The sequence below is a fragment of the Vespa velutina genome, chromosome 2 (genome assembly GCF_912470025.1).
Source record: "Vespa velutina chromosome 2, iVesVel2.1, whole genome shotgun sequence".
In the NCBI taxonomy this organism is placed as follows: Eukaryota; Metazoa; Arthropoda; class Insecta; order Hymenoptera; family Vespidae; genus Vespa; species Vespa velutina.
In genome coordinates, this window is record NC_062189.1 from 9,806,731 (window position 1) to 9,827,352 (window position 20,622).

Below are 20,622 nucleotides of genomic sequence, written 5' to 3' on the forward strand. Positions count from 1 at the left end.
ATAAAAATTACATTGCCACCTAAAAATGAATTTAAGTGCGACAACATTATAACTCAATAATTATTATTCCATATATCATCACATGAAGGTATTCTTGCGCTTATGAAATTTTCAATAATAATATCAATAATGATATTCAAACTACTACTTCATAATCTAAAAGTGAATTCAATTCAACATACGCGTGGGGAATTTGTTATATGGAAACTTTATATTTTTGTTTATAAAATATAGAAACATTTTATACATGTTAATAATATCTAATTATTCATTTTAATATCTATGGGAGGAGAGAGAGAGTTTCTCAACCCATTTAGATGGCGTTTGTGTGCTTTCTACGCGATCAGAAGTAGCGTTTTGTTTCCATGTGTTGATAATATATACTTCTACCCGCGAAGGGGAGAAGAGGAAGTTTACATTTTCATCATCCCCACGTGCCCAAACTCGAGAGGACTCGGGCTGTAGGCTGATAAGCAGGACCTGCTTTAAATGTCATGGTTTATGTTCTCAAAACTTATATTTATTGTCTTCGTCTAATGTTCAAGTGCTTTCGAGAAAAAGCGACGCCTAGTGACAATGTTGCTAAATAAATCGCAACATTTAATGTAGCTCTACGGTTATGCACTTAACTATGGCTTCACCGAATAAGAATGGTACTGTTCAGTTACCACTGCTTCTAAATAATATAGAACTTTAATATAATGATATAATAATATTTAATCTAATAACAATAGTTTGATTACTTCATTACTTTCATTTGATTACTTCCACTAGTCTAACCTACATAGATGGTAAATTAGTCACTGTTACTCGAACAACCAATCAGCGATGAGCAACGATCGTTTCTTGCGGAATATAGGGATAAGGTTGTCACATTTAGGATCATACCTATAAGTGCCGCATCACACGTATCAAATTAAAACAATTTTTAAATTTCATCCGTAATAGTTCGTTCCTATCACCGAAAAATTGCAAAAAAGGATTTATAATTTGTTTGAATGATTTTAAAAATGAAGAATTTTAATGTGATTTATAGACGTGCATGTTGATATATTCAAATTATAAATGTCCTAACTAAATTGTTATATTTGAATTTCTGATTTCAATTTAATTATTTTAACCTATGCGCAAAGAGTTATTTAAATTGTTTTCATCAATTTTTTTAATAATTTATAGTGACATGCAAACTGTTAAATATTGTGCTGAAGTACATTCGTGTTTTGCAATATTTATATACTCTATATATCATAAAACGTTCATTTCTTATTTGTAATAAGGAATGGAAAAATCATTAAAACTAATAATACACAGAAGTCAGATAATTTTTGATAATGTCAGTATTACTTGGAATTCTGCGATTAAATATCTGCATCAAAATAATGAAAAAGGAGTTAAATCAAAACCTAATATCCTCGACAATAAGTTGCATTATAAAATAATAGCAGTTCCCCTAAATCAAAGGGGATTTAATGCATATCTTGTTTCATTATATGTTAACAGTTTGATAAAGTCAAATACTTATCGTAAGACTGCAATACAGGTTTTATTGGAACATTTATCTTCAATGACACATCAAGCAAACTCCAAATATATAATTTTAATAAAATTACGTACACCAAAAAAGCAATTTCTAGATTATAAATGGTAAGCTGTATAAATGTGATTTAAAGATTTTTTTAAATATATTGAATAGTTCTTGTAAAAATTATATTTTTATAGGAATGAGAGAATAACAAAAATAATATTAGAAACAAGAGAATTAGATTATGCTATGTCATGGTTATCTACACTAGGAGGAGCATTTTCTGCCTTAGGCGAAGAATTTCAACATTGTGTAAGTTGCATAGTTTAATGTATTATTGCTGTGCAAAAATAGTTTATAGACATTGATAATCGCTAAATGCCATTTTAAAATGCAATTATCTTTTTACTTATTTTTATGTAAATATTTTATATTTCGTTATTAGTTTCATTTTTTGTAGAGCATAAAATATAAAAAAAATTAGTTAATCAAAATATACATTTTATACAGGCTCAGATGGCAGGAAAAATTTCAGTAAAACAATTTCAATTAGCACTACATCTTGGAAATCCCCTTCTCGTTGCTCGTTGTAAATTATATGCAGCCTTAAGTTTGATACAACAAGGTTATTTCAAAACACCAAAACATATGATCAAAAATATATACAAACTTGCAGTGGATCAGAATGATACACGTCTGCAAAATATGTGTAAGGGAGTCTGGGCAAAACTTAAGTATAGTTACAAACAAACAAAATTGAAATATGGAAAAAATTAAGTTCTTGTAACTTTATAAGTGTATATATTACATATAGATATGCTATTAAAATTTTAAGTATATAATATTTGTAAATTCGTAAATATAAAATTAGAACATAGAAACAGAGTTGAAAATATACATATCCCAGAAAGTTTTATATATTTTTTAAAGTTTATCGTTATGAAGGCATCTTACATAATATTGCTTTGTAGATACAAAAAAATTAAAAGATATTTTTGCACCTATAAGAATACTTTTCGAAATACTTGTAAAATGTGACTTTTCTGACTTTCCGAGATAGATTAAAATAAGAAATATTTAATACAGCTGAATAATAAGCTTAAGAAAATTCAATGGTAACTGAAATTCCCTGATCTCTTTTTTATTAACTGTTGTACAATCGTTCAAGTTCTATTTTTGCTGTCCTTAGATCACTTCTTGAAAGGACTATTACCATCACTGAGCAAGAGTACCCATTGGATCCCATGCTGGTAAAGTAACAGGTTCCTGCTCGAATACAGCTAAAACATCAGCAGGTACAAATTTTCTATCTACGACAGCTTCAAAGACAAACTCTGAAAACCAATCAGCTGTTAAAATATGATAGCCTTTCTGACCATGATCTTCTCCCCAAGAATTTTCTACTCTGAACTTCTTGATTTTATTTTCATTCTAAAATTGCAAAATATACACTTATTAATTTATATTTTTACCATATATAAATAATCATAAAAAACTTACATCAATAGATACAGCTGTAAATGCCATTGCGTGTATCATCATAGAATCCCCATAAAGTAATCTGTCTGCCTTTGTAAGACCTATCTGTACGTCTGTTCCAAACATCAATTCAAAATCATAAGCTCTAATGTCATGGATACCTTGTTTACCTATTAATCGTTTGTTTACATCACATCCAAACCATACAGGTTCATTCTGTTTTATACTTTCTGCACATAATTTCATTAATAATTCTGGTGGTTGATTATTATAAAGCGTTGGTCTTCCACCTATGACATTTCCTAAACAATCCACTGTATAAAGTTTTCCATAAGGATTAGATGGTCTTGGATCTGTGACCAGACACACCTTATCATCGACATTATAGTATGGCTTAACATATTTTTCATAAAATTCAATAGGTGTTATTGGTCCGATGCAGCTATAATTTTTCGTTTTATCATAATATTCCCATGTTATAGTTTCAGAAGGAATACCAATGCAAATGCCAATTATTCTATATATCACAGTCATTTGTTCCATAATTTGACCTTCTAATTCTTTATCAGAAGCCCCATTAGCAACTAAACCTCTTAGAACTTTAGAATATTCTCTTAATTTACTTTTCAAGAGACTATTCATACGAATACTAGCTTCGCAACTATATGATTCTGGAAAACATGACTTTGGAACAAGACCGTGACGATTTATAAGATTAACTATCATATCCCATTGACCTCCATCACAGGTAGGATCATGCAACAAAAATGACACCAATCTTCCTTCCACTGATTCACCACGTTTTGCAGTTTTAACAATATTGTGCAAGAAGTAGTTACATCGTTCTACCTGTAATAAATTATTTGAATTGTATAGTATTATTATAAATTATATTTTATAGGGGTAAAATTTACTTTATGGATATAAGATAATTTATATTTTTAAACCTTATCCCAGAAAAAAAGGTAAGCTTGGCTAAATTCGAATTCATCCAAATTATATTGCTTCATAAAGGCAGTTCTTATAACATTTAAAGTTGCAAATATCCAACAACGTCCAGAATTTTTTTGGTTTGTCATGGGCTTGCCTTCAGTATCAATTTTATGAGTGAAGACATGCTGAGTTTCTTCCAAAACTTTTCTCGATATACAAGCCTCAATAGGATTGGTTTTTGTACAGACATTTTGTGCTTGCACGTTTCTGTTGTCTGCATAAAATTTTGCACGCAACTGATTCAGTACTTCCGCTGTCAAAATAGCTGCTGTTCAGAAATAAAAAGAAATATTGGTTGACCTTGCAAAGATTAGATAATATAGATACAACAAATATCAAATTGAGATAATAGAGATAATTATTATGAATACATTATATTCATGATACTATTTTGTTCTTTATTATACTCCATATTCTCAATCAAAATACTCTAGTTGTTTGTTGCATGCTAATTATGTGCAACACGTTAAAAAAAAATTTATCGGCTACTGTTTCAAAAATGAAACATAAAAAGTTCTTAAAGAGCATATCAATGACCGTGTCTGTTAAGTGGCTCATAAAAGAAATCTTGATTATATATGTGCGATATGTACTCGCCCAGAGATATCTTAAAAAATTTTGTATAACATTGCAACAATATGCTAATAAAAATCGTATTGTTATAGCAAAAATCATATTAATAAATAATGTCGACATAGATGATTTATCGTACAAATTACCATAAAAAAAAATGAATGAACTGAAAACCGCTCGCAATAAAAAGAAAAGAAAAAAGACAAAGAAACTTTCAAAGCAGGTACTACTGCTTTTGTTTACACGCATCACCAAATGTACTTTTTCTTTTTATTTTTATGATATAAATAATATAACAGCCTGAAATACGTCTCTCATGATCTATCATGTATTTAGGCTTCTACCTAAGATTTATTTTTGTTAAATGACAAAGTGATTTTTACTTTCGAAATATTCGGTTTTTGCGAAGCACATATATACGTATACGTGTATGTTACCAAAAATTATGCATGTATAACGTTGTCGATATATGTTATAAATATTATTGATAAAAAAAGAATACAAAATGTTTTATCTATAGATAAAATACTTTACCTAATGGCTATTCATATTATTAACAAAACTCAGCCTCAGATCTATATCTTACGTTTGAAAAAGAAAAAAGAGGAAAATCGAGTTTCATAAAATTTTTTGATCATATAAAGCTCTCCAATATTGTGAAATAAAATTGTATAAATAATCGTAGAAATGCAAAATAGCAGATATGAATTTCAGTAAATATATACGCAATATGTTTATTGTCCCATTTTGTAAAACGGTGAAAAATTTACGACACCCTGCGAACAAACATTCGGAGAATATATAAAAGTATAAAGAATAAAATGTAAACTAATGGATATCAATTCAGTATTTCAAGAAAAGATAATAGTGCATTCAATATTTGTCTCATAGTATATTGACAAACATTGGAATAAAAGTCGATGACAGGGTGCAACAACTGGGTGCACTCATATAAAAAGTATTATTTTCGAATAGTGAAATTTTTTGTAATATTTAAAATGAATTATTTAATACGTTTACGCATTTATCACCTTACAAAATAAGTCTTATGACAATTATATGATATATATATATATATTTTTTTTTTCACTGAAAAGAAAAAGCATAATGTAAAAATAAGTAAGGATTTAACTTACAGACAACCATAATGCTGATCTAGCTTCTCTCCTCTCCCGTAATGGTGTAATGGATTTAGGCGTCGTCACAGAGTTCTACGCTAGTATACTGTACTTACAAACAGAGGGGGCATACCGCTTTTATCGCATATGGTCGATAGACAAGGTAAGTATAATAATTTCTTGTACATTGAACAGGATCTTGTACTACGCATGTCTAATACAGATCTTCGCATGCGTATTAGTATTTTTTTACTGTTGACATCCAAAGAAGTTTGATATGCTAAATTGAACAGATTTACCGCAACGTTTAAACAGACGCAAATTATTATAAAATTTCATATAAAATATTTCTTATAAAACTATAAGATTTAGAATGATCTTGAATAAAAGTGAAATATTATCGAGTACGTTGGATATACACTCATAGTTTTAAAGGATACTGATTTTTTAACCAATGATGAAGATGGACTTTTTCCATCGACCAATAGCAATTTCGTATATTGATACAGCCAATACCATTTTTGTTGTAGTATAGTATCATATATTTTATAAAATATTTCACATATGCATACAAAGTATCTTTTTTATATAATTATATTAACATTTTCTGATACTACAGTAGATATTATACATTATTCTTACATATACAATAAAAAATATGATTATTAAGATGCTAAATCGTTATATTTATGATCTACTACTCAAAGATGTACAGAGTATATATAATTAATATATACAGTTTAATGAAACTAAAAAGAATAAGAGATGTGTAATTAAGTAATTCTCGATTTAGACAGCTGTTATATCGCAGAGTGTACAAAGTCTTTGCTAAAAAACGGGAAGTATAAAGGATCTTGTTGAATGTTTCTAAATTGTTTCATAAAAATATCATGATTCCACATCTGGTATGGGGGTCTCTTCTGTTTTCGATTCTAACGAAAAAGGTGGTATTCTACAATCGAATGCATATCCATCTTCTCTCTCCATTCTAAATGTTCCCCTAAAACAAAAGTGTCATTAGTTAAAAAGAATATTGCTACAGATATATTGAGAAGTACTAACTACGTACCACATATGACCACTTGGAGCTTGCAAACTGACATGACTACTATATTGAAATGCGGGCAAGGTTTTAGATAGTACAGGCTCTTGTCCTACAACTCCTCTTCCTCTGACAGTTTCTAATGTACCTGAAAGACTAAATATTCTCCAATGCCTTTCTCTTAATTGTACACTCAAATCTCCTAAATTTTCCAAACGAATGCAATATCGCCACTACATAAAAGAAATAAAGATTTGAATTAAAAGATTTGAATAAAAGATAATATAATTCATATAAATTATATATCATCTACAATCCTTAAAAATATAATGTACCCAATAAACGGATGTAGTTTGATTTTCTCTACAACCCATATAAAATGGTATCACAGTAATACGTATATTTTCTGTTGTTTCTTTATGAACATCGGACAATTCTAACCATGGATGGTTCTTTTTTTGCCATGCTTTCAATGTCTCTTGTGCAATAAAACATGGATCTCTGTTTGAATCATAAGTTAAAAACTTATCAAAAAGTTCATGTTGCAATGCAGTTTTCTCATTTGTAGTATATGGCAAAATATCTTCATGGGCAACATAATCTAGGCCTGGTATTGCGTATAGACTGCGGCTACTCTCGTGATTACCCAAAAATGTGACTGCTTCTGTTTGAGCACGCTATGTATTGTTTTAATAAAACTATTTGTACACACATTTATAAGAAATACAAAAACAAATATATAAATACAATGTTATTTTACTTACTATGTACGGACAATCTCTTTGATCTATTAGAACCTGATAAAATGTGTGTGTCCTTCCTTTTACTTCTTTGCCCACACTGTTAAAGTTACTATCGCTGTTTCTTAAAAATAAAATAGTTTATGTTTTTTTTTTATATATATTAATTCTACAACTATCAGCTATATATAATTATATATAACATACTCTTCTTTTTTATTTGGTATATCCCTATCGTATACTCTTGCTAGCCATGGAAATAAAATTACTCCCCGGTAACCAAAAACTCTATGCAAGATTAACTGACCCGTTTCATATTTTCCTTGCAACTTGGGAGTTTCGAGTTTTCCAACTTCTGCTAATCTGAAATATCGCCTTATGTAAAATGATTTTACTGATAATTATCATGCTGACTTCTTTTTCATTTCTGGCTTTTTTTAAATCAAAATATATCAACTAATCATAAATATTATGGCATACAAAATAAAATACTATTTTCTATACATGACATACATATATATATATACTTCATAACCTATCAAGTTCTACAATTTCATAAAACAATTATATTGTAATAATTTCCTATTACATATTAATAAAAAAGTCGCGCTCTTTTTAAACATGTTTTTATAAATTATATAATTCTACAAATTTTACAATATTTTCCAAGAAATATAAAAAAAAACGTACGTTTTACGTACTACATACTTCGTACCTAATGTATCTTGTTTGTTGCACATATGATTTTTTAGTTGAACTTAGGAGGAAGTGTTTTAAATTACAAACGATGAAATTTCGTGAGAGCTCCATCCTTTTCTTTAAAACGACTATTGCTTGATTTATATTAGGATTTATTTATCTTCTTTGAGTATTGGAAAATAACGACGCTGTTTTCCTGACATTTCTACTGAGTTTGACTGAGTACGTCAGAGTATGGCAGGTTATATATGTGATGTTTACGTGACTGTCCATGATATAAAAAAAAAAGATGCTATAGCCAGAGATAGTGAATAAAAATTTTAAGCTACGGTAACGTGTTGAATTTACAACAATTGGTAAATTTGTTTAAGATTAAACTTGATTTAAACATTAAAACAATAAAACTAAAAACTGATTATAAAACAGCAATAATGAATCGATTATAATTCGCCTAAAACTAACTTTTAAAATCCATAAATAATGATGCATATATAATAGACATCAAAGAAAAATTAAAAACAAGTCTTAATTATTGTAATTTTATAATTTATACACAATATACAACAGAGATTTAAAAAAATCATTTTGAATTTATTAACGTATTTTTTTAGGGGAAAAAATTCTATACTTGCTCTAAGTTAACTTTCGTAACAGAAAATATGTAATTAGTAAAGCATGCGATAGAACAAAGATAACTATATCTTATCAGATATGCTTTCTTATAATTTTCAACTTCCCTCTATTGACTAAATTCTTCTTGCTTTTATCAATTATATGATTGTTGTTATTTCGTTTGATGATGTAATTAAAAATATTTGAATGTAATATGTTAATTTATAAGAATTTAACATAAATATTTTATTGTATAATAGAGTTCAATATATACTAGGCTTAATAATTTATTTTGGTTTCACTTGTATAATTTATTATCTTTTTAGTAAAATCATATTTGCGATGAGTTAAATTTGACGCAGAATATAAATATTTCGGTTAAGATGTTCCGTATTTCATGTTTTTTTTGTACATTTATGGATATAAATCAGTGGAAAACAATTTTATGATTGAATTTATTACAGACGTTAGTAACCATCAGTGATTGATCAGAAGAAGAAACGATAACCTAAATATTTTACTTTTTTGAAATATTAAAATGCCAAAAAAAAAAGACGGGTCAGAGAAGAAAAGCTGAAAAGCAAAAATTAAGACAAAAAGAAATTAGGACTGCTAAAGAACAAATAGACATAGCAAAGTTACCATGTAATACAGTAATGGTAAATATTATATTAAATTGAGACAATGGATTTTCATTTAAAATGTTTGCAATTATTTATTTTATTACATTTTGTTTTTTTCACATATCTATCTTAGTTAAATGATAATATGTTGTTATATATAGGAATGTGATAAGTGCAATAAAAAACAGAAAAGTCGTGCTTTTTGTTATTTTTGTCAACATGTGCAACGCTTACCAATGTGTGCACATTGTGGCAAAGTAAAATGTATGTTAAAAACGGGAGATTGTGTTATAAGACATCCTGGTATATTCACTACAGGTCTGGGGATGGTAGTAAGTATAGAATAAAAATGTATAACTTGTTATTATAGAAATAACAAAATTATAATTAAATATGTTTTTCATATTAGGGAGCTATATGTGATCATTGTGAAGCTTGGGTTTGTCATGGGAGACGTTGTTTAACTACTCATGCATGTACTTGTCCATTAATGGATGCTATTTGTCAAGAATGTGAAAGAGGAGTATGGGATCATGGTGGAAGAATATTCCGCTGTTCTTTCTGTAATTGTTTCCTTTGTGAAGATGATCAATTCGAACATCAAGCATCATGTCAAGTATTAGAAGCTGAAAGTTTCAAATGTAAGAATTTTATAATATTTCTTATACTATTTCAATTTCACAAATTATATAAACATATTTTACAATATTTTTAGGCCAGTCTTGTAATCGTTTAGGACAGTATTCATGTCTCAGATGTAAAACATGTTATTGCGAAGATCATGTGCGTAGAAAAGGATTTAAATATGAAAAGAATAAACCTATACCTTGTCCCAAATGTGGATATGAAACATCGCAAACTAAGGACCTTAGTATGTCTAGTAAGTATTTTAATCGTAAACATATTTCTAAACTAATATATAAAATAATTGAACATAACACAGAACAGTAAAATTCTTACTTTTTTCTTATTTTCTGAATAATCCATTACATACAGCTCAAATTTCTAAATATTCATATTTTTTATATATAGCAAGAAGTCATAAATTTGGTAGACAAACTCAGGCTGGACCATATGATTCCGACGAAGAAAATAGTTATAATGATTATGGTAACATGCATATTATATTTTATATAATTTTAAGTCATTTATTATTTCAGTTGAATTTTATGATATATATTTTTAAATAGGTACTAATGATGCTGAATGTTATGGTGGTTCAGAATATTATATTGCTAATGATGATGAAGAAGATGAAGATGAAAATGAAAACGATGATGATGAAGAAGAGGAACAAGAAGATGAATCTTCAAGTGAGGATGAAGTAAAGGATAGTGATAAATTGAGGAAAGAAATATAAAAATCCTTTAGTAATAATGTGAACTTAACACATGGAAAATATACAAAAAAGTATGAAAATTAAAAATTACTATATGAACCCATTTGCATCATGCGTCTACTTAATATGCCGTATTCAAAAATCAGCAATGTTCAATTGATGATCGGCCCGTATCACCGGGCGCAGTCGATCGTAAGTGCAGTACATGACAACAGAATTATACTTTTTAAAACAGTTGATACATCGTAAACAACGAATTCTATAATTTTTTATTAAAATAGAAAAAATTAAAATTTCATAGATAAAATAAAAAATTTATTTTTCGTGAAATTCCTTAAAGTGATCAATACATAATGGTACATCGCAAATATGGCATTTATAAATCGTTTCTCTTCGCAAAGACTTAGATAAGCATACAATGCATCGCTTTGATGTTCTTTTTCCTTTTGCTAAAGTTGCAGGTATCCGTATAGGAAAATGCCTGCCAGTATATCGCGTTATTGAATCATTGATAGATGATGCCTCGCTTACTTTTATATATAGTAAATATTTTTCAATAATTTCTTCGGCTAATTTTTGTTTATAAACATGGAAAGCTCGATCTTTTTTATTGTTTTTAAAAAGTACGTAACTATTTAATAACATCATATCTATGAAATAAAAAAATATTTTCTTATAGGACTTTCTACATCTTCGCATAGTATGAAATTTACTTAACATTTCATCACCAACATCAACTCCATCCATATACTGATTGTAATCTATTACTACTGTTGGTTTTAAAGTTTTTTGTCTGCTATATCGGTTTATTTTCCCAGTTTCTGCAAAATCTAAGCCATGCATAGTTGTTAGTAAAACGACATCTTTTTTATCCTTCCATTTTATCGCCGCCATATCCCTTGTAGAAAATACAACAGCTTCTCCCTTTTGTAATTGGTGTAATTTTAATTCTCGAGGCATTTCTTTCCTATTCATTCTCGCTGTTCCACATACATTTGTTTCCATATTATATAATTTTCGATATAAGGTCGGTGAACTGTACCAATTGTCAATAAACAAACAATATCCTTTATGCAATAACCTACTCTCTTTCAACAAATTTATCACAACATTTCTGCTAGCAGTATTAGTTTTATCTTTTCCTACATACATATTAAAATTGTGTATATATTTCGATTTCGAATCACACAGTTTGTAAAACTTAATACCAAATCTCGCTCGTTTTGTTCTAATAAATTGTATATGATCTAAACGGCTTCTACATTGCATTAATGATTCATCAATCGAAATGTTTTTATTCGGTACATACATGCGAATAAAAGTCTTTTTTACTATTTCAGAAACTTCTCGAATTTTTATGAGTGCGTCATTAGAATTATTATTACTAGAAAAATGTAAATTTTTAGCAATAGAGAAAAATCGGTTACGGCACATAATAGTCTTAAAATATGGTGTTTCTATGCTTTTATCTGTGGTCCAGTAACTCTGAATAGTGGGCTTAGAAACTAAACTCATTAAAATGTTTAAAGCAACAAATACTTTTAATTCATCGTCTGTAAGAGGTATAAAATCTGCGTCGGTTGCGCTATATTTATTTGTCTCTGTAATTATTTTTGTAACTAATTCTTTGTTAAAAAATAATTCAAAAACTTCCCTTCTCGACAGATTTTGCGTATTTACAGTTGCACCATCCACACTTGAAAAATCATGTATAATTGGTCTATAATTTTCGGCTTTCCACATATAATCTTCATTTATAAAACTGCCGCACTGATCAACTTCGCTTTCATCACTTGATGAAATGATCATGACACGTTTTCGAGTATGTCTCATTTCTATACTTGAATCCGAATCGTCAAGATGGTCAAAATACATTGGGGCAACTAAATTTTAGTTTGACTTATGAAAAAAGATTATTTTTTAAATTTGGATTTGTTAAATTTAAATATAGATCGAGAACACTTACTCATAATGACAGTTTAAAAGACTTACATAAAAAAAATAAAACTTATTTAGAATATAATAAACTGAAGACATCAGACGTGATCTATGGTATCTGAAGAATATTCGGTAACTAGTAATGAAAAGCAATCGCGGGCTCGCGGATATATCCGCGCTCAGTGATAAAGGACAGTTGCGGGCTCGCGGATATATCCGCGCTCGGTAATAAAGGACAATCGCAGTTCGTGGATATATCCGCGCTCGGTGATAAAGGACAGTTGCGGGCTCGCGGATATATCCGCGCTTGGATGCAAATGGGTTAATAATATTATAAAGTAAAATTATATAAATAAAAAACTTAAAAAAACTTGATATAAAATATTATTTTATAGTAGTAAAATTGACAGAAATTAATACTTTAAATTTTTTGATATGAACTGAAATGAACATTCCACAGAATTCAATATAACATTAATATGCAACAAAATACATGAAGTATGATGCCCATTCTTAAGTAATAATAATAATTTGATGCAGAATAATATAATACTAACTTAGAAAAATGAATATTAATCTAATATCCTGGGCTAGATTAGAAGAAATATTTGTGTTATTTATAGTAAATACATGTAATTAAATGCATGTTTTTTTAATTAACAAAAAAATAAAGAAATATAAGACAGCTCTGTATATAAGTAATTTACAACCTATATTTATTATATACTTTTTTACATTTTACATGAGACAATTAAAAATTGTTATAAAATTATTAATATATTTCCAATAATGTTGGATAATCATAATTATACACGTAAAGTTGTGTATTCTGTTGGAAATGCAAAAGTGTGTAAACCAATGGCATTAACACTTGGCAATAATCCTGCATTTGGTATAATGTTCCAAGATAACATTAATGTTACGTTTTTATTACCTCTAAAACCAGACAATTTAAAAGTAACATATAATAAATTTAAAAAATTTAATGTCAAAGAAAAAATAATTACTTACCTTAAACCATTACCATCGTCCCAGAAATAATATTTTGTATTCATATTTTTAAAGTCTAGAACAGCATTGTCTCCACGTAGAACTATTTTGTCCCATAAAACTACCTATGTTAAAAAAAATAAATATTATACCTCCTCATAATATGATTATACAAAATTTTTGAAAGTTTCTAAAAAGAAGTTATATAACAATCAGAATAGACTCATACCTGATTAAAGTCATTATTGCTCGTTTGATATTCTGCTGTAAGATATAAGAATAACTGTTTAACGTTCCAGTTAAATAATGGAGTGAGATGTATATATTTTATAAGGAAATAATAACTACATAAAAATACTAATAATATATGAAATATAAAAACCATTGACATATATATGTATATATATGTATATATATATAAAATATTTAATAATATACACAGAATAAAAAGGATATCAGTTTGAAGATCAAATGTCAAATAACCAAGATCATTTTTCACCTTTGATGCACTATAATCTGGCATATTTTTCCTGTAAAATAAATATACTTTTTCATTATATATAGTACATTAATAAAATAAAAATTTATGATATTACTTGAAATTATATTATGTAATGTAAAAATTAATATTAATATAGTGCTATAACTATACAAATATAAATTACACAATTATAAATAAAATTATATACTTACACGACTACTTTTACTGTATTTAAAGTTGCATTTGCTCTATAATCTATAAAAACTGTTGAAAGGAAACAACAAAATGTAAGGCAAGCTGATACACTTAATGTATATGCTAAAATAGCATTTCCACGTGTCAAAACTGTATGCATTATTAAGTTTTAAAATCGTCAATATATGAAAATGTTAAAGTTAATTTAATTATATATCTCAAAACTGTTAAGTGTTATACATTTACAAATTCTAACCAAAATCATTGTCCTATGAAAACTCGATGTTAGCATCGAGATCAACCGGTATGCGTAAAACATAGGCTAGTTAAACCCAAATTATGTTATATACGACCACCAGGGCGGCGTTGTATTTTAAACAACTATTTGATACAAGTTTTCTGTTAGTGATGCTATATTAAATCAATTCTAATCAACTTTATATAAATCATTAAAACATTTCCAGGTTTTGAAATTTTTATATCTTTATTTTCCTGCTACGTGACTATACCAATTTTCAATAATATTTTAATTTAAATATCAAGATAAAATATCTGTTACAATTTTCTAATTGTTATGTACTCATCCTTCGTTTTATTTATATATCGTTTGGTAGATTATTTATTGAATTTATTATATATCAATAAACAGCAGACTTTTTTAATTGTACTAATTATATAATTCTAACTTTTTTTGATTGACTTGTATTGAATGTATTTTATTTCAAATTAATAATAAATTTACAATTCACATCACTTGACAATATACTTTTAATTATACTTTGCAAATACATGTGTGAAATAAATATTTTTATAACTGGCTTTTCTTTTAAGTATTATTTTTTTGTATTAGCGGGCTTTATTTATGCAATTTTCATCAGAGTAAAAAAAAGGAAAAAGTATATATTTAATGATGTGTATGATTACGATTGGATAGTTTTATACATCGTGAACCAATCATTGCTTATCTTACGTATAACAAATATCTTTAAGGCTCAATGTAGAGAATCTTATAATTTTTGATACATATGCATTACAAGTTATATTTTGTGCTTTATGACATTAAAGTATGTTAAATTATACATAATAATAGTAGATATTTCATAGGTGAAATAAAGATGTACAACACGACACATGGTCGCATAATAGAAAATTTTACAACTTAAATGTGTATTTGTTATAGTCTGAACGGATTGTGCATGAAAAATAATGGATTCTCAATACAAGTTTGTATATTCATATTTAAACTAAGTTGACATTTCAAAGTATATTATTTTTAAAATAAAAATCATGAATACATATACATTGGCAGACGAAAGTATTCGAACGCTCGCTATTAAAACTTTATATAATAAAAATATGCATGTTAGACTTAAGTTTTGAAAGTAATATTGCAACTGCTGTAAGACATAATTATTGAGATTATACAAAATTTGAAGCGAATTGAATAATATTTGTAGAAGTCGTGAAACATTTATTATAATGAAGTATTGAAACAGGGCCACAAAAGTATTTGAACGCTTAGAGATCATGCAATTCAATGTTTTTTTAGAAAAATTGTAAACATTTGTAGATATAATTGATGTAGTGACATTGTGTTGTGGGTTTCATGCTTCATTGTGACTGACGTTAACTTATATAGTTACAATAAATTTAAAGAAGTCGGAAACGCAAACATGCGAGAGAGAATTAATATTAAAATTGCATAAAAAAGGGAAAACATATAGGCAGATTGCCTAATTAGTGAAGAGATGTGTATTTACAATATGTTACATTATATTAAAAAATCAAAAATCGAAGAAATAGTAATAAACAATCACAGGTCGATTAAAGAAACTAATTAGTAGAGAAAAGAAAATTCTTATACGCGAAATAAAAAAATATCCAAATACGACATATCTGGCTAATATGCATATTTTTATTATATAAAGTATTAATAGCGAGCGTTCGGATACTTTCGTGAGCCACTTTAGGTCTTTCTAAAATATAGAACAGAGTTTATGAATTTATTTAAATTGATAGTAATTAGTTACATATTCAGTTTCGATTTTTGATATATTTACAGAATAATTCATCCAGTGAAGTACCTACATGATCATCTAGTAAATATATAAATATATATATTATTATTGTTATAATTAATTTATATAATATATTTAACTTAATTTGAACAATTTTCATTTGTTATGTATAGGCACAAGATATAAGACCAGATGGAAGACAATTTCTGTCTTTTCGTCCTATAAGTGTTAATGTATCTTCAATAACTCAAGCAGATAGTTCAGCTGTATTTAAAATTGGAAATACTACAGTAATTTGTGGCATCAAAGCTGTAAATATACCTTTATAAAACATTGAGATAACATAATTATATATAATTCATCCTTAAAATTAAAAAATATTATTTATTATAGGAATTGGCAACACCGAAAGTAGAAACACCCGATTGTGGTTTTATTGTGCCTAATGTTGAGCTTTCTGCATTATGCTCTCCAAAATTCCACCCAGGTCCACCAAGTGAAGAAGCACAAGTTATTTCTAAACTAATAGAACATATTTTAACAAATTCTGCCGCAGTAGATTTAAAAAAATTGTGTATTTGTGAAGCTAAATTAGTGTGGGTATTATACTGTGATCTTTTATGCATCAATTATGATGGTGCAGTAGTAGATGCCTGCACGGGTGCATTAGCAACTGCTCTTAAATCCTGTAAGTTATATTTGTTTATAGATCTTAAAAATTAACCACAATACATTTTTATTTATTTTTTAGTAACTTTACCACGAGTAACTCATGATCCAAATAGTGGAAGTACTTCTGTACAACATGAAGATAGGATTCCATTTTCAGTTAAAGCATTACCTGTTAGTACAACTTTTGCTATATTTGATAGGTAGGTTTTTTACTATCTATGTATTCCTATTACATATGTTCGAAAAAAAAAAGAGAAAAAAGAAAAATTTGTTTATATCTTAGGCAACTTTTAATCGCTGATCCAACAGATGATGAGGAAAGCTTATCATTAGGAAAATTAACAATAGTTTCAGATGAAGAAGCAATATGTTATGTACATAAACCTGGTATATGAATTATTAAAATATTTAATTATAAGTATACAAAATCATAATTAAAGTATTTCAAATATTTTAGTCAATAACATAATAATTTTTATTTAGGTGGCATTCCAATATCACAAGATTTATTTATAAAAAGTTTAGCAAAATCTAAAGGAAGAGCAGATTTAGTACGAACATTAATAAATACTGCTATATCAACAATAGAAAAAAAATTTGATTCATTAGATAAGAATAATATGCTATTAAATAAATAAAAATTTATTGAAATATACTATTTTTTGTTTATGATAAATGACCTATTCAGTAAAAATATAGAACATTATACAATTTAAATATAACATAAATTTAAATTAACTTAATTAATATAACAAACAGCAATATATAAATTTTATTTAATTCATAATTTTTAAAGAGTTAGGAAGAATTTTAATATTTTATACCTTAATTATTTAATTATTTTTATAAATTATACAATTTTACAATTTAAAATTCTGTAATTTTTTGCAAATCAAGTAATGTAATTAAACGGTTTTAAAACTAATTTAATTTGAATTGAAAACAACGAACAAATCATTACATTTATTTATATAAGCAGGTTTTTCGCATAATTCGCATAAATTCTTCTTGAGAAATTTCTCCATCACCATCTTTATCAGCCTCATCAATCATTTCTTGTAATTCTTCATCCGTAAGATTTTCACCTAACTCTCTAGCTACACGTTTTAAATTTTTAAAAGATATTTTTCCAGTTTCATCATCATCAAAAAGCCGAAAGGCTCTTAAAATTTCTTCTTTTGGATCTTTCTCTAACATTTTTACAGACATTATATTTAAAAATTCCTCAAATGACAGTTTTCCAAGACAATCTGGATCAAAATCAGCTACAAGTTTTTTTAACTCTTCCTTCTTTGGTTCAAAACCAAGAGCTCTCATTGCTATTTTAAGTTCTTTAGTTGCTATTTTGCCTGTTCCATCTGGATCAAATAGATCAAAAGCTTCCTTTATATCAGCTTTTTGATCTTCTGTTAATTCAATTTTAGAGACACCTTTTCGCCGAGAACTACTGTTTTTTTTAGAAGTTGAAGCCTGAAAGAAAATGTACAAAATATATATATATTTTGTAATGATTAAATAATACACGTACAATAAAACAAACAGAACAATACAAACCATAATTATTATTGATATATTCACGATATTTTTGGTCAACGTTTAAGAAACAATCTACAATTGGCTTTTGTTTTGACAAACAGAGCTTATAGAGAAGACTTCATGTATAATCAATGTAAAATTTCTATATATATATGTATATATGTATCTATGTATGTATGTATGACTTGAATTCATCATTATTTAATTCTATCATATTGTAATATGATAGAATTAATACAAAGATAATATCTTAATTAAACATTGTGTTTCCGTTCTCATAATGTTGTTTTATGAAATTTGATAAACATATAATATATAATTAAAGTTGCCAGTATATATAAATCGTGTTATGAGGTTTCTAGAGTGTAACCATGACGATATTGTTACGAAATATACTATAATTGGCTACAACCAGTGACATTAAATAATTAATAAAAATTCATATTAAATATCTAATATTTTGTATATATATAATTAAAGTTACCAGTATGTATAAATCGTGTTGTGAGGTTTCTATAGTATAATCATGATGATATTGTTACGAACTATACTATAATTGGCTCCAACCAGTGACATTCAATAATTAATAAAAGTTCATATCAAATGTCTAATATTTTGTATATATATTATATTCTATTCTATTGCGAAAAATATCAATATATAAAAATAATGGATGTAATGAAGATGTGACAACTCAATAATATTTATCTAGAATCAAACCAATGATGTCAGTTTTTTCTTTACTATGTTTATTTTTAGATAATGAATACTGGAAGTAATCTCTTTAATAATGAATGAACTCAGATGGATATTAATTATATCATAAAATAATAAAGTGACTGAGAATTTTCATTATTTAAAATATTAATTATAATGACGAAAAAATTATCATTGGCTTGTTGTTTGCTTTTGAATAAATGTCATTGGTTTCTCATGTAATAGTATTTCACTATAGTATGGAGAAATATGTATGACTGATGAAAAAGGAAACTCGATCGCATGAAGTCTTCATTAATGTCATTAATAATCGCAAATATGCATACATATATTGTTAGCAATTATATCACTTATTACAATCAAACATCCATTCCTATATATTCAATTAAAAAACATTATAAACTTTGTTGACAAGAAAAAATCGGTTAGTGAAGGAGGAAAATAGTAGTAGTAATAGTAGTAGTAGTTTTTTTTTCTCTCCCGGCAATCATGATTATGAAGAGATCACCAATAAAATAACCTTAAGCCAGTGATTCCACCGAATAAGAAAATCTTATGAAATGCATTAAGGCATTCTTTAAAAAGATCGTTTTCGTCAATTCTTGGCCTTTGTTCATTTTTTGGTGAACTTAGTCGCACATTTTCCATAAGATGTAACAGTAAGGTTTCTATGAATCACGTTTCTTGATTGGGCTATTCGTAAAAATCTTCAAGGCCATGCATATGAATTGACGTAAAATATAATTGTAAGCGCCATTATATACGATTACCGCAAGTTAAAGTTAATTATAGTATAGTAGACTAATTATAGTTATCATTGAAGAAATAGTATTGAAATTATAATTCTTAGGACTGCTCATTACCTTTCCTTCGAAGCGTGTAAATTTCAATAACATGTATGGATTAAATATAAACTACAAATGGACAGGGGAATACCCAACATGTGCCTATTGTATCGTGTAGGTATACCCTTCTTATCGAGTTAGGGTGGGTTAAAGTATTAGTTTAATACTTTACACATTCTCATATTTATATCTTATTAACATCTGCTTGCAGTAATTTTTGCTAGATAAAACGTACGTTATACGTATATAATAATATAAAGTGGACTAGTCCACTTCAAAAGAAACTATAAAAAATAATAGCGCTGGAAGTTCTATCTCATAGATAGTGTGGAAACGGAAATTATTATTTTTAACTATTATTTTTGGGATTATTTTTCGAGAATAGTTTAAATAAAAAATTTTTTTTCAAAATTTGAAGAAGCCAACATCTTGCTTAAATCTTCATCTTTAAAATGACATCTTGTCTATCAAAATCGGTTAAGAATTATAC

At 27.3% G+C, this 20,622-nt stretch overlaps 8 protein-coding genes across 25 annotated transcripts; 3 read left to right on the forward strand and 5 right to left on the reverse strand.

The window, feature by feature from the left end:
* The first annotated feature begins 319 nt into the window (after window positions 1–319).
* On the forward strand, window positions 320–3,105 carry LOC124947125. Of its 2 annotated transcripts, none has more exons than XM_047488845.1 (4): window positions 320–1,644; window positions 1,720–1,834; window positions 2,033–2,231; window positions 2,712–3,105. In XM_047488845.1, exons 1-4 carry the CDS (start codon window positions 1,280–1,282, stop codon window positions 2,774–2,776), a joined length of 744 nt encoding a protein of 247 aa, XP_047344801.1. In that variant the 5' UTR covers window positions 320–1,279; the 3' UTR covers window positions 2,777–3,105. The 2 variants fall into 2 exon arrangements, with proteins under 2 accessions (XP_047344801.1, XP_047344802.1); XM_047488846.1 differs by having other exon boundaries at window positions 321–1,644; window positions 2,033–2,147.
* LOC124947121 (bleomycin hydrolase) lies at window positions 2,409–5,905 on the reverse strand. 2 transcript variants are annotated; one of them, XM_047488829.1, is made up of 4 exons: window positions 5,704–5,905; window positions 3,949–4,259; window positions 3,023–3,850; window positions 2,409–2,953 (listed from the first exon to the last, which is right to left on the reverse strand). In XM_047488829.1, the coding sequence occupies exons 1-4, from the start codon at window positions 5,711–5,713 to the stop codon at window positions 2,738–2,740; spliced, it is 1,365 nt and encodes a 454-aa protein (XP_047344785.1). In that variant the 5' UTR covers window positions 5,714–5,905; the 3' UTR covers window positions 2,409–2,737. The 2 variants fall into 2 exon arrangements, with proteins under 2 accessions (XP_047344785.1, XP_047344784.1); XM_047488828.1 differs by having other exon boundaries at window positions 3,949–4,262.
* A 499-nt stretch (window positions 5,906–6,404) lies between these two features.
* On the reverse strand, window positions 6,405–8,562 carry LOC124947122 (polymerase delta-interacting protein 2). Of its 6 annotated transcripts, none has more exons than XM_047488836.1 (6): window positions 8,183–8,562; window positions 7,675–7,842; window positions 7,492–7,591; window positions 7,063–7,404; window positions 6,755–6,960; window positions 6,405–6,673 (listed from the first exon to the last, which is right to left on the reverse strand). In XM_047488836.1, coding segments are annotated over exons 1-6 (912 nt in total). In that variant the 5' UTR covers window positions 8,278–8,562; the 3' UTR covers window positions 6,405–6,672. The 6 variants fall into 6 exon arrangements, with proteins under 6 accessions (XP_047344792.1, XP_047344788.1, XP_047344787.1 ...); XM_047488832.1 differs by having other exon boundaries at window positions 6,405–6,685; window positions 7,492–7,585; window positions 8,183–8,556; XM_047488831.1 differs by having other exon boundaries at window positions 6,405–6,685; window positions 8,183–8,549.
* Window positions 8,197–11,812, forward strand: LOC124947124 (zinc finger protein 330 homolog). 8 transcript variants are annotated; one of them, XM_047488838.1, is made up of 7 exons: window positions 8,197–8,522; window positions 9,243–9,437; window positions 9,563–9,733; window positions 9,811–10,042; window positions 10,117–10,281; window positions 10,434–10,511; window positions 10,592–11,812. In XM_047488838.1, exons 2-7 carry the CDS (start codon window positions 9,435–9,437, stop codon window positions 10,759–10,761), a joined length of 819 nt encoding a protein of 272 aa, XP_047344794.1. In that variant the 5' UTR covers window positions 8,197–8,522; window positions 9,243–9,434; the 3' UTR covers window positions 10,762–11,812. The 8 variants fall into 8 exon arrangements, 7 of the variants coding, with proteins under 7 accessions (XP_047344794.1, XP_047344793.1, XP_047344799.1 ...); XM_047488837.1 differs by having other exon boundaries at window positions 8,197–8,496; XM_047488843.1 differs by having other exon boundaries at window positions 8,197–8,388.
* On the reverse strand, window positions 10,803–12,710 carry LOC124946995 (piggyBac transposable element-derived protein 4-like). Its single transcript, XM_047488527.1, has 2 exons — window positions 12,707–12,710; window positions 10,803–12,623 (listed from the first exon to the last, which is right to left on the reverse strand). The coding sequence occupies exons 1-2, from the start codon at window positions 12,708–12,710 to the stop codon at window positions 11,056–11,058; spliced, it is 1,572 nt and encodes a 523-aa protein (XP_047344483.1). The 3' UTR covers window positions 10,803–11,055.
* A 661-nt stretch (window positions 12,711–13,371) lies between these two features.
* LOC124947126 (signal peptidase complex subunit 3) lies at window positions 13,372–14,674 on the reverse strand. The gene is made up of 5 exons (XM_047488847.1): window positions 14,362–14,674; window positions 14,125–14,198; window positions 13,898–13,986; window positions 13,690–13,793; window positions 13,372–13,614 (listed from the first exon to the last, which is right to left on the reverse strand). Exons 1-5 carry the CDS (start codon window positions 14,502–14,504, stop codon window positions 13,485–13,487), a joined length of 540 nt encoding a protein of 179 aa, XP_047344803.1. The 5' UTR covers window positions 14,505–14,674; the 3' UTR covers window positions 13,372–13,484.
* A 682-nt stretch (window positions 14,675–15,356) lies between these two features.
* Window positions 15,357–17,689, forward strand: LOC124957718 (exosome complex component RRP43-like). Of its 2 annotated transcripts, XM_047514935.1 has the most exons (7): window positions 15,359–15,567; window positions 16,407–16,443; window positions 16,536–16,673; window positions 16,756–17,050; window positions 17,114–17,234; window positions 17,318–17,421; window positions 17,518–17,689. In XM_047514935.1, exons 1-7 carry the CDS (start codon window positions 15,551–15,553, stop codon window positions 17,670–17,672), a joined length of 867 nt encoding a protein of 288 aa, XP_047370891.1. In that variant the 5' UTR covers window positions 15,359–15,550; the 3' UTR covers window positions 17,673–17,689. The 2 variants fall into 2 exon arrangements, with proteins under 2 accessions (XP_047370890.1, XP_047370891.1); XM_047514934.1 differs by lacking the exon at window positions 16,407–16,443 and having other exon boundaries at window positions 15,357–15,567.
* A 193-nt stretch (window positions 17,690–17,882) lies between these two features.
* LOC124946511 (caltractin) lies at window positions 17,883–20,391 on the reverse strand. Of its 3 annotated transcripts, XM_047487272.1 has the most exons (3): window positions 19,055–19,911; window positions 18,589–18,975; window positions 17,883–18,504 (listed from the first exon to the last, which is right to left on the reverse strand). In XM_047487272.1, exons 2-3 carry the CDS (start codon window positions 18,589–18,591, stop codon window positions 17,998–18,000), a joined length of 510 nt encoding a protein of 169 aa, XP_047343228.1. In that variant the 5' UTR covers window positions 18,592–18,975; window positions 19,055–19,911; the 3' UTR covers window positions 17,883–17,997. The 3 variants fall into 3 exon arrangements, 2 of the variants coding, with proteins under 2 accessions (XP_047343228.1, XP_047343227.1); XM_047487271.1 differs by lacking the exon at window positions 19,055–19,911 and having other exon boundaries at window positions 18,589–19,048; XR_007100113.1 differs by lacking the exon at window positions 18,589–18,975 and having other exon boundaries at window positions 18,366–18,504; window positions 19,055–20,391.
* Between the last annotated feature and the right edge of the window lie 231 nt (window positions 20,392–20,622).

Bases quoted from the DNA above. Each gene is read 5' to 3' on its own strand.
- LOC124947125 (XM_047488845.1), top strand. From the start codon at position 1,280: ATGGAAAAATCATTAAAACTAATAATACACAGAAGTCAGATAATTTTT. The intron at 1,645-1,719 runs GTAAGCTGTATA...ATATTTTTATAG, and splicing joins CAATTTCTAGATTATAAATG to GAATGAGAGAATAACAAAAA. The intron at 1,835-2,032 runs GTAAGTTGCATA...CATTTTATACAG, and splicing joins GCGAAGAATTTCAACATTGT to GCTCAGATGGCAGGAAAAAT.
- LOC124947121 (XM_047488828.1), bottom strand. The intron at 3,851-3,948 runs GTTTAAAAATAT...AATTTATTACAG, and splicing joins ACCTTTTTTTCTGGGATAAG to GTAGAACGATGTAACTACTT. The intron at 2,954-3,022 runs GTAAGTTTTTTA...TTGCAATTTTAG, and splicing joins TTACAGCTGTATCTATTGAT to AATGAAAATAAAATCAAGAA.
- LOC124947122 (XM_047488831.1), bottom strand. From the start codon at position 8,277: ATGGAGCTCTCACGAAATTTCATCGTTTGTAATTTAAAACACTTCCTC. The intron at 7,592-7,674 runs GTATGTTATATA...TTTATTTTTAAG, and splicing joins ATACCAAATAAAAAAGAAGA to AAACAGCGATAGTAACTTTA. The intron at 6,686-6,754 runs GTACGTAGTTAG...CTTTTGTTTTAG, and splicing joins GCTCCAAGTGGTCATATGTG to GGGAACATTTAGAATGGAGA.
- LOC124947124 (XM_047488838.1), top strand. The intron at 10,043-10,116 runs GTAAGAATTTTA...CAATATTTTTAG, and splicing joins AGAAGCTGAAAGTTTCAAAT to GCCAGTCTTGTAATCGTTTA. The intron at 10,512-10,591 runs GTAACATGCATA...ATTTTTAAATAG, and splicing joins AAATAGTTATAATGATTATG to GTACTAATGATGCTGAATGT.
- LOC124947126 (XM_047488847.1), bottom strand. From the start codon at position 14,504: ATGCATACAGTTTTGACACGTGGAAATGCTATTTTAGCATATACATTA. The intron at 14,199-14,361 runs GTAAGTATATAA...TTTATTTTACAG, and splicing joins AATACAGTAAAAGTAGTCGT to GAAAAATATGCCAGATTATA. The intron at 13,987-14,124 runs ATATCCTTTTTA...TAAAATATATAC, and splicing joins GACATTTGATCTTCAAACTG to ATCTCACTCCATTATTTAAC.
- LOC124957718 (XM_047514934.1), top strand. From the start codon at position 15,508: ATGTGTATTTGTTATAGTCTGAACGGATTGTGCATGAAAAATAATGGA. The intron at 15,568-16,535 runs GTTTGTATATTC...TGTTATGTATAG, and splicing joins ATAATGGATTCTCAATACAA to GCACAAGATATAAGACCAGA. The intron at 17,235-17,317 runs GTAGGTTTTTTA...TTTATATCTTAG, and splicing joins ACTTTTGCTATATTTGATAG to GCAACTTTTAATCGCTGATC.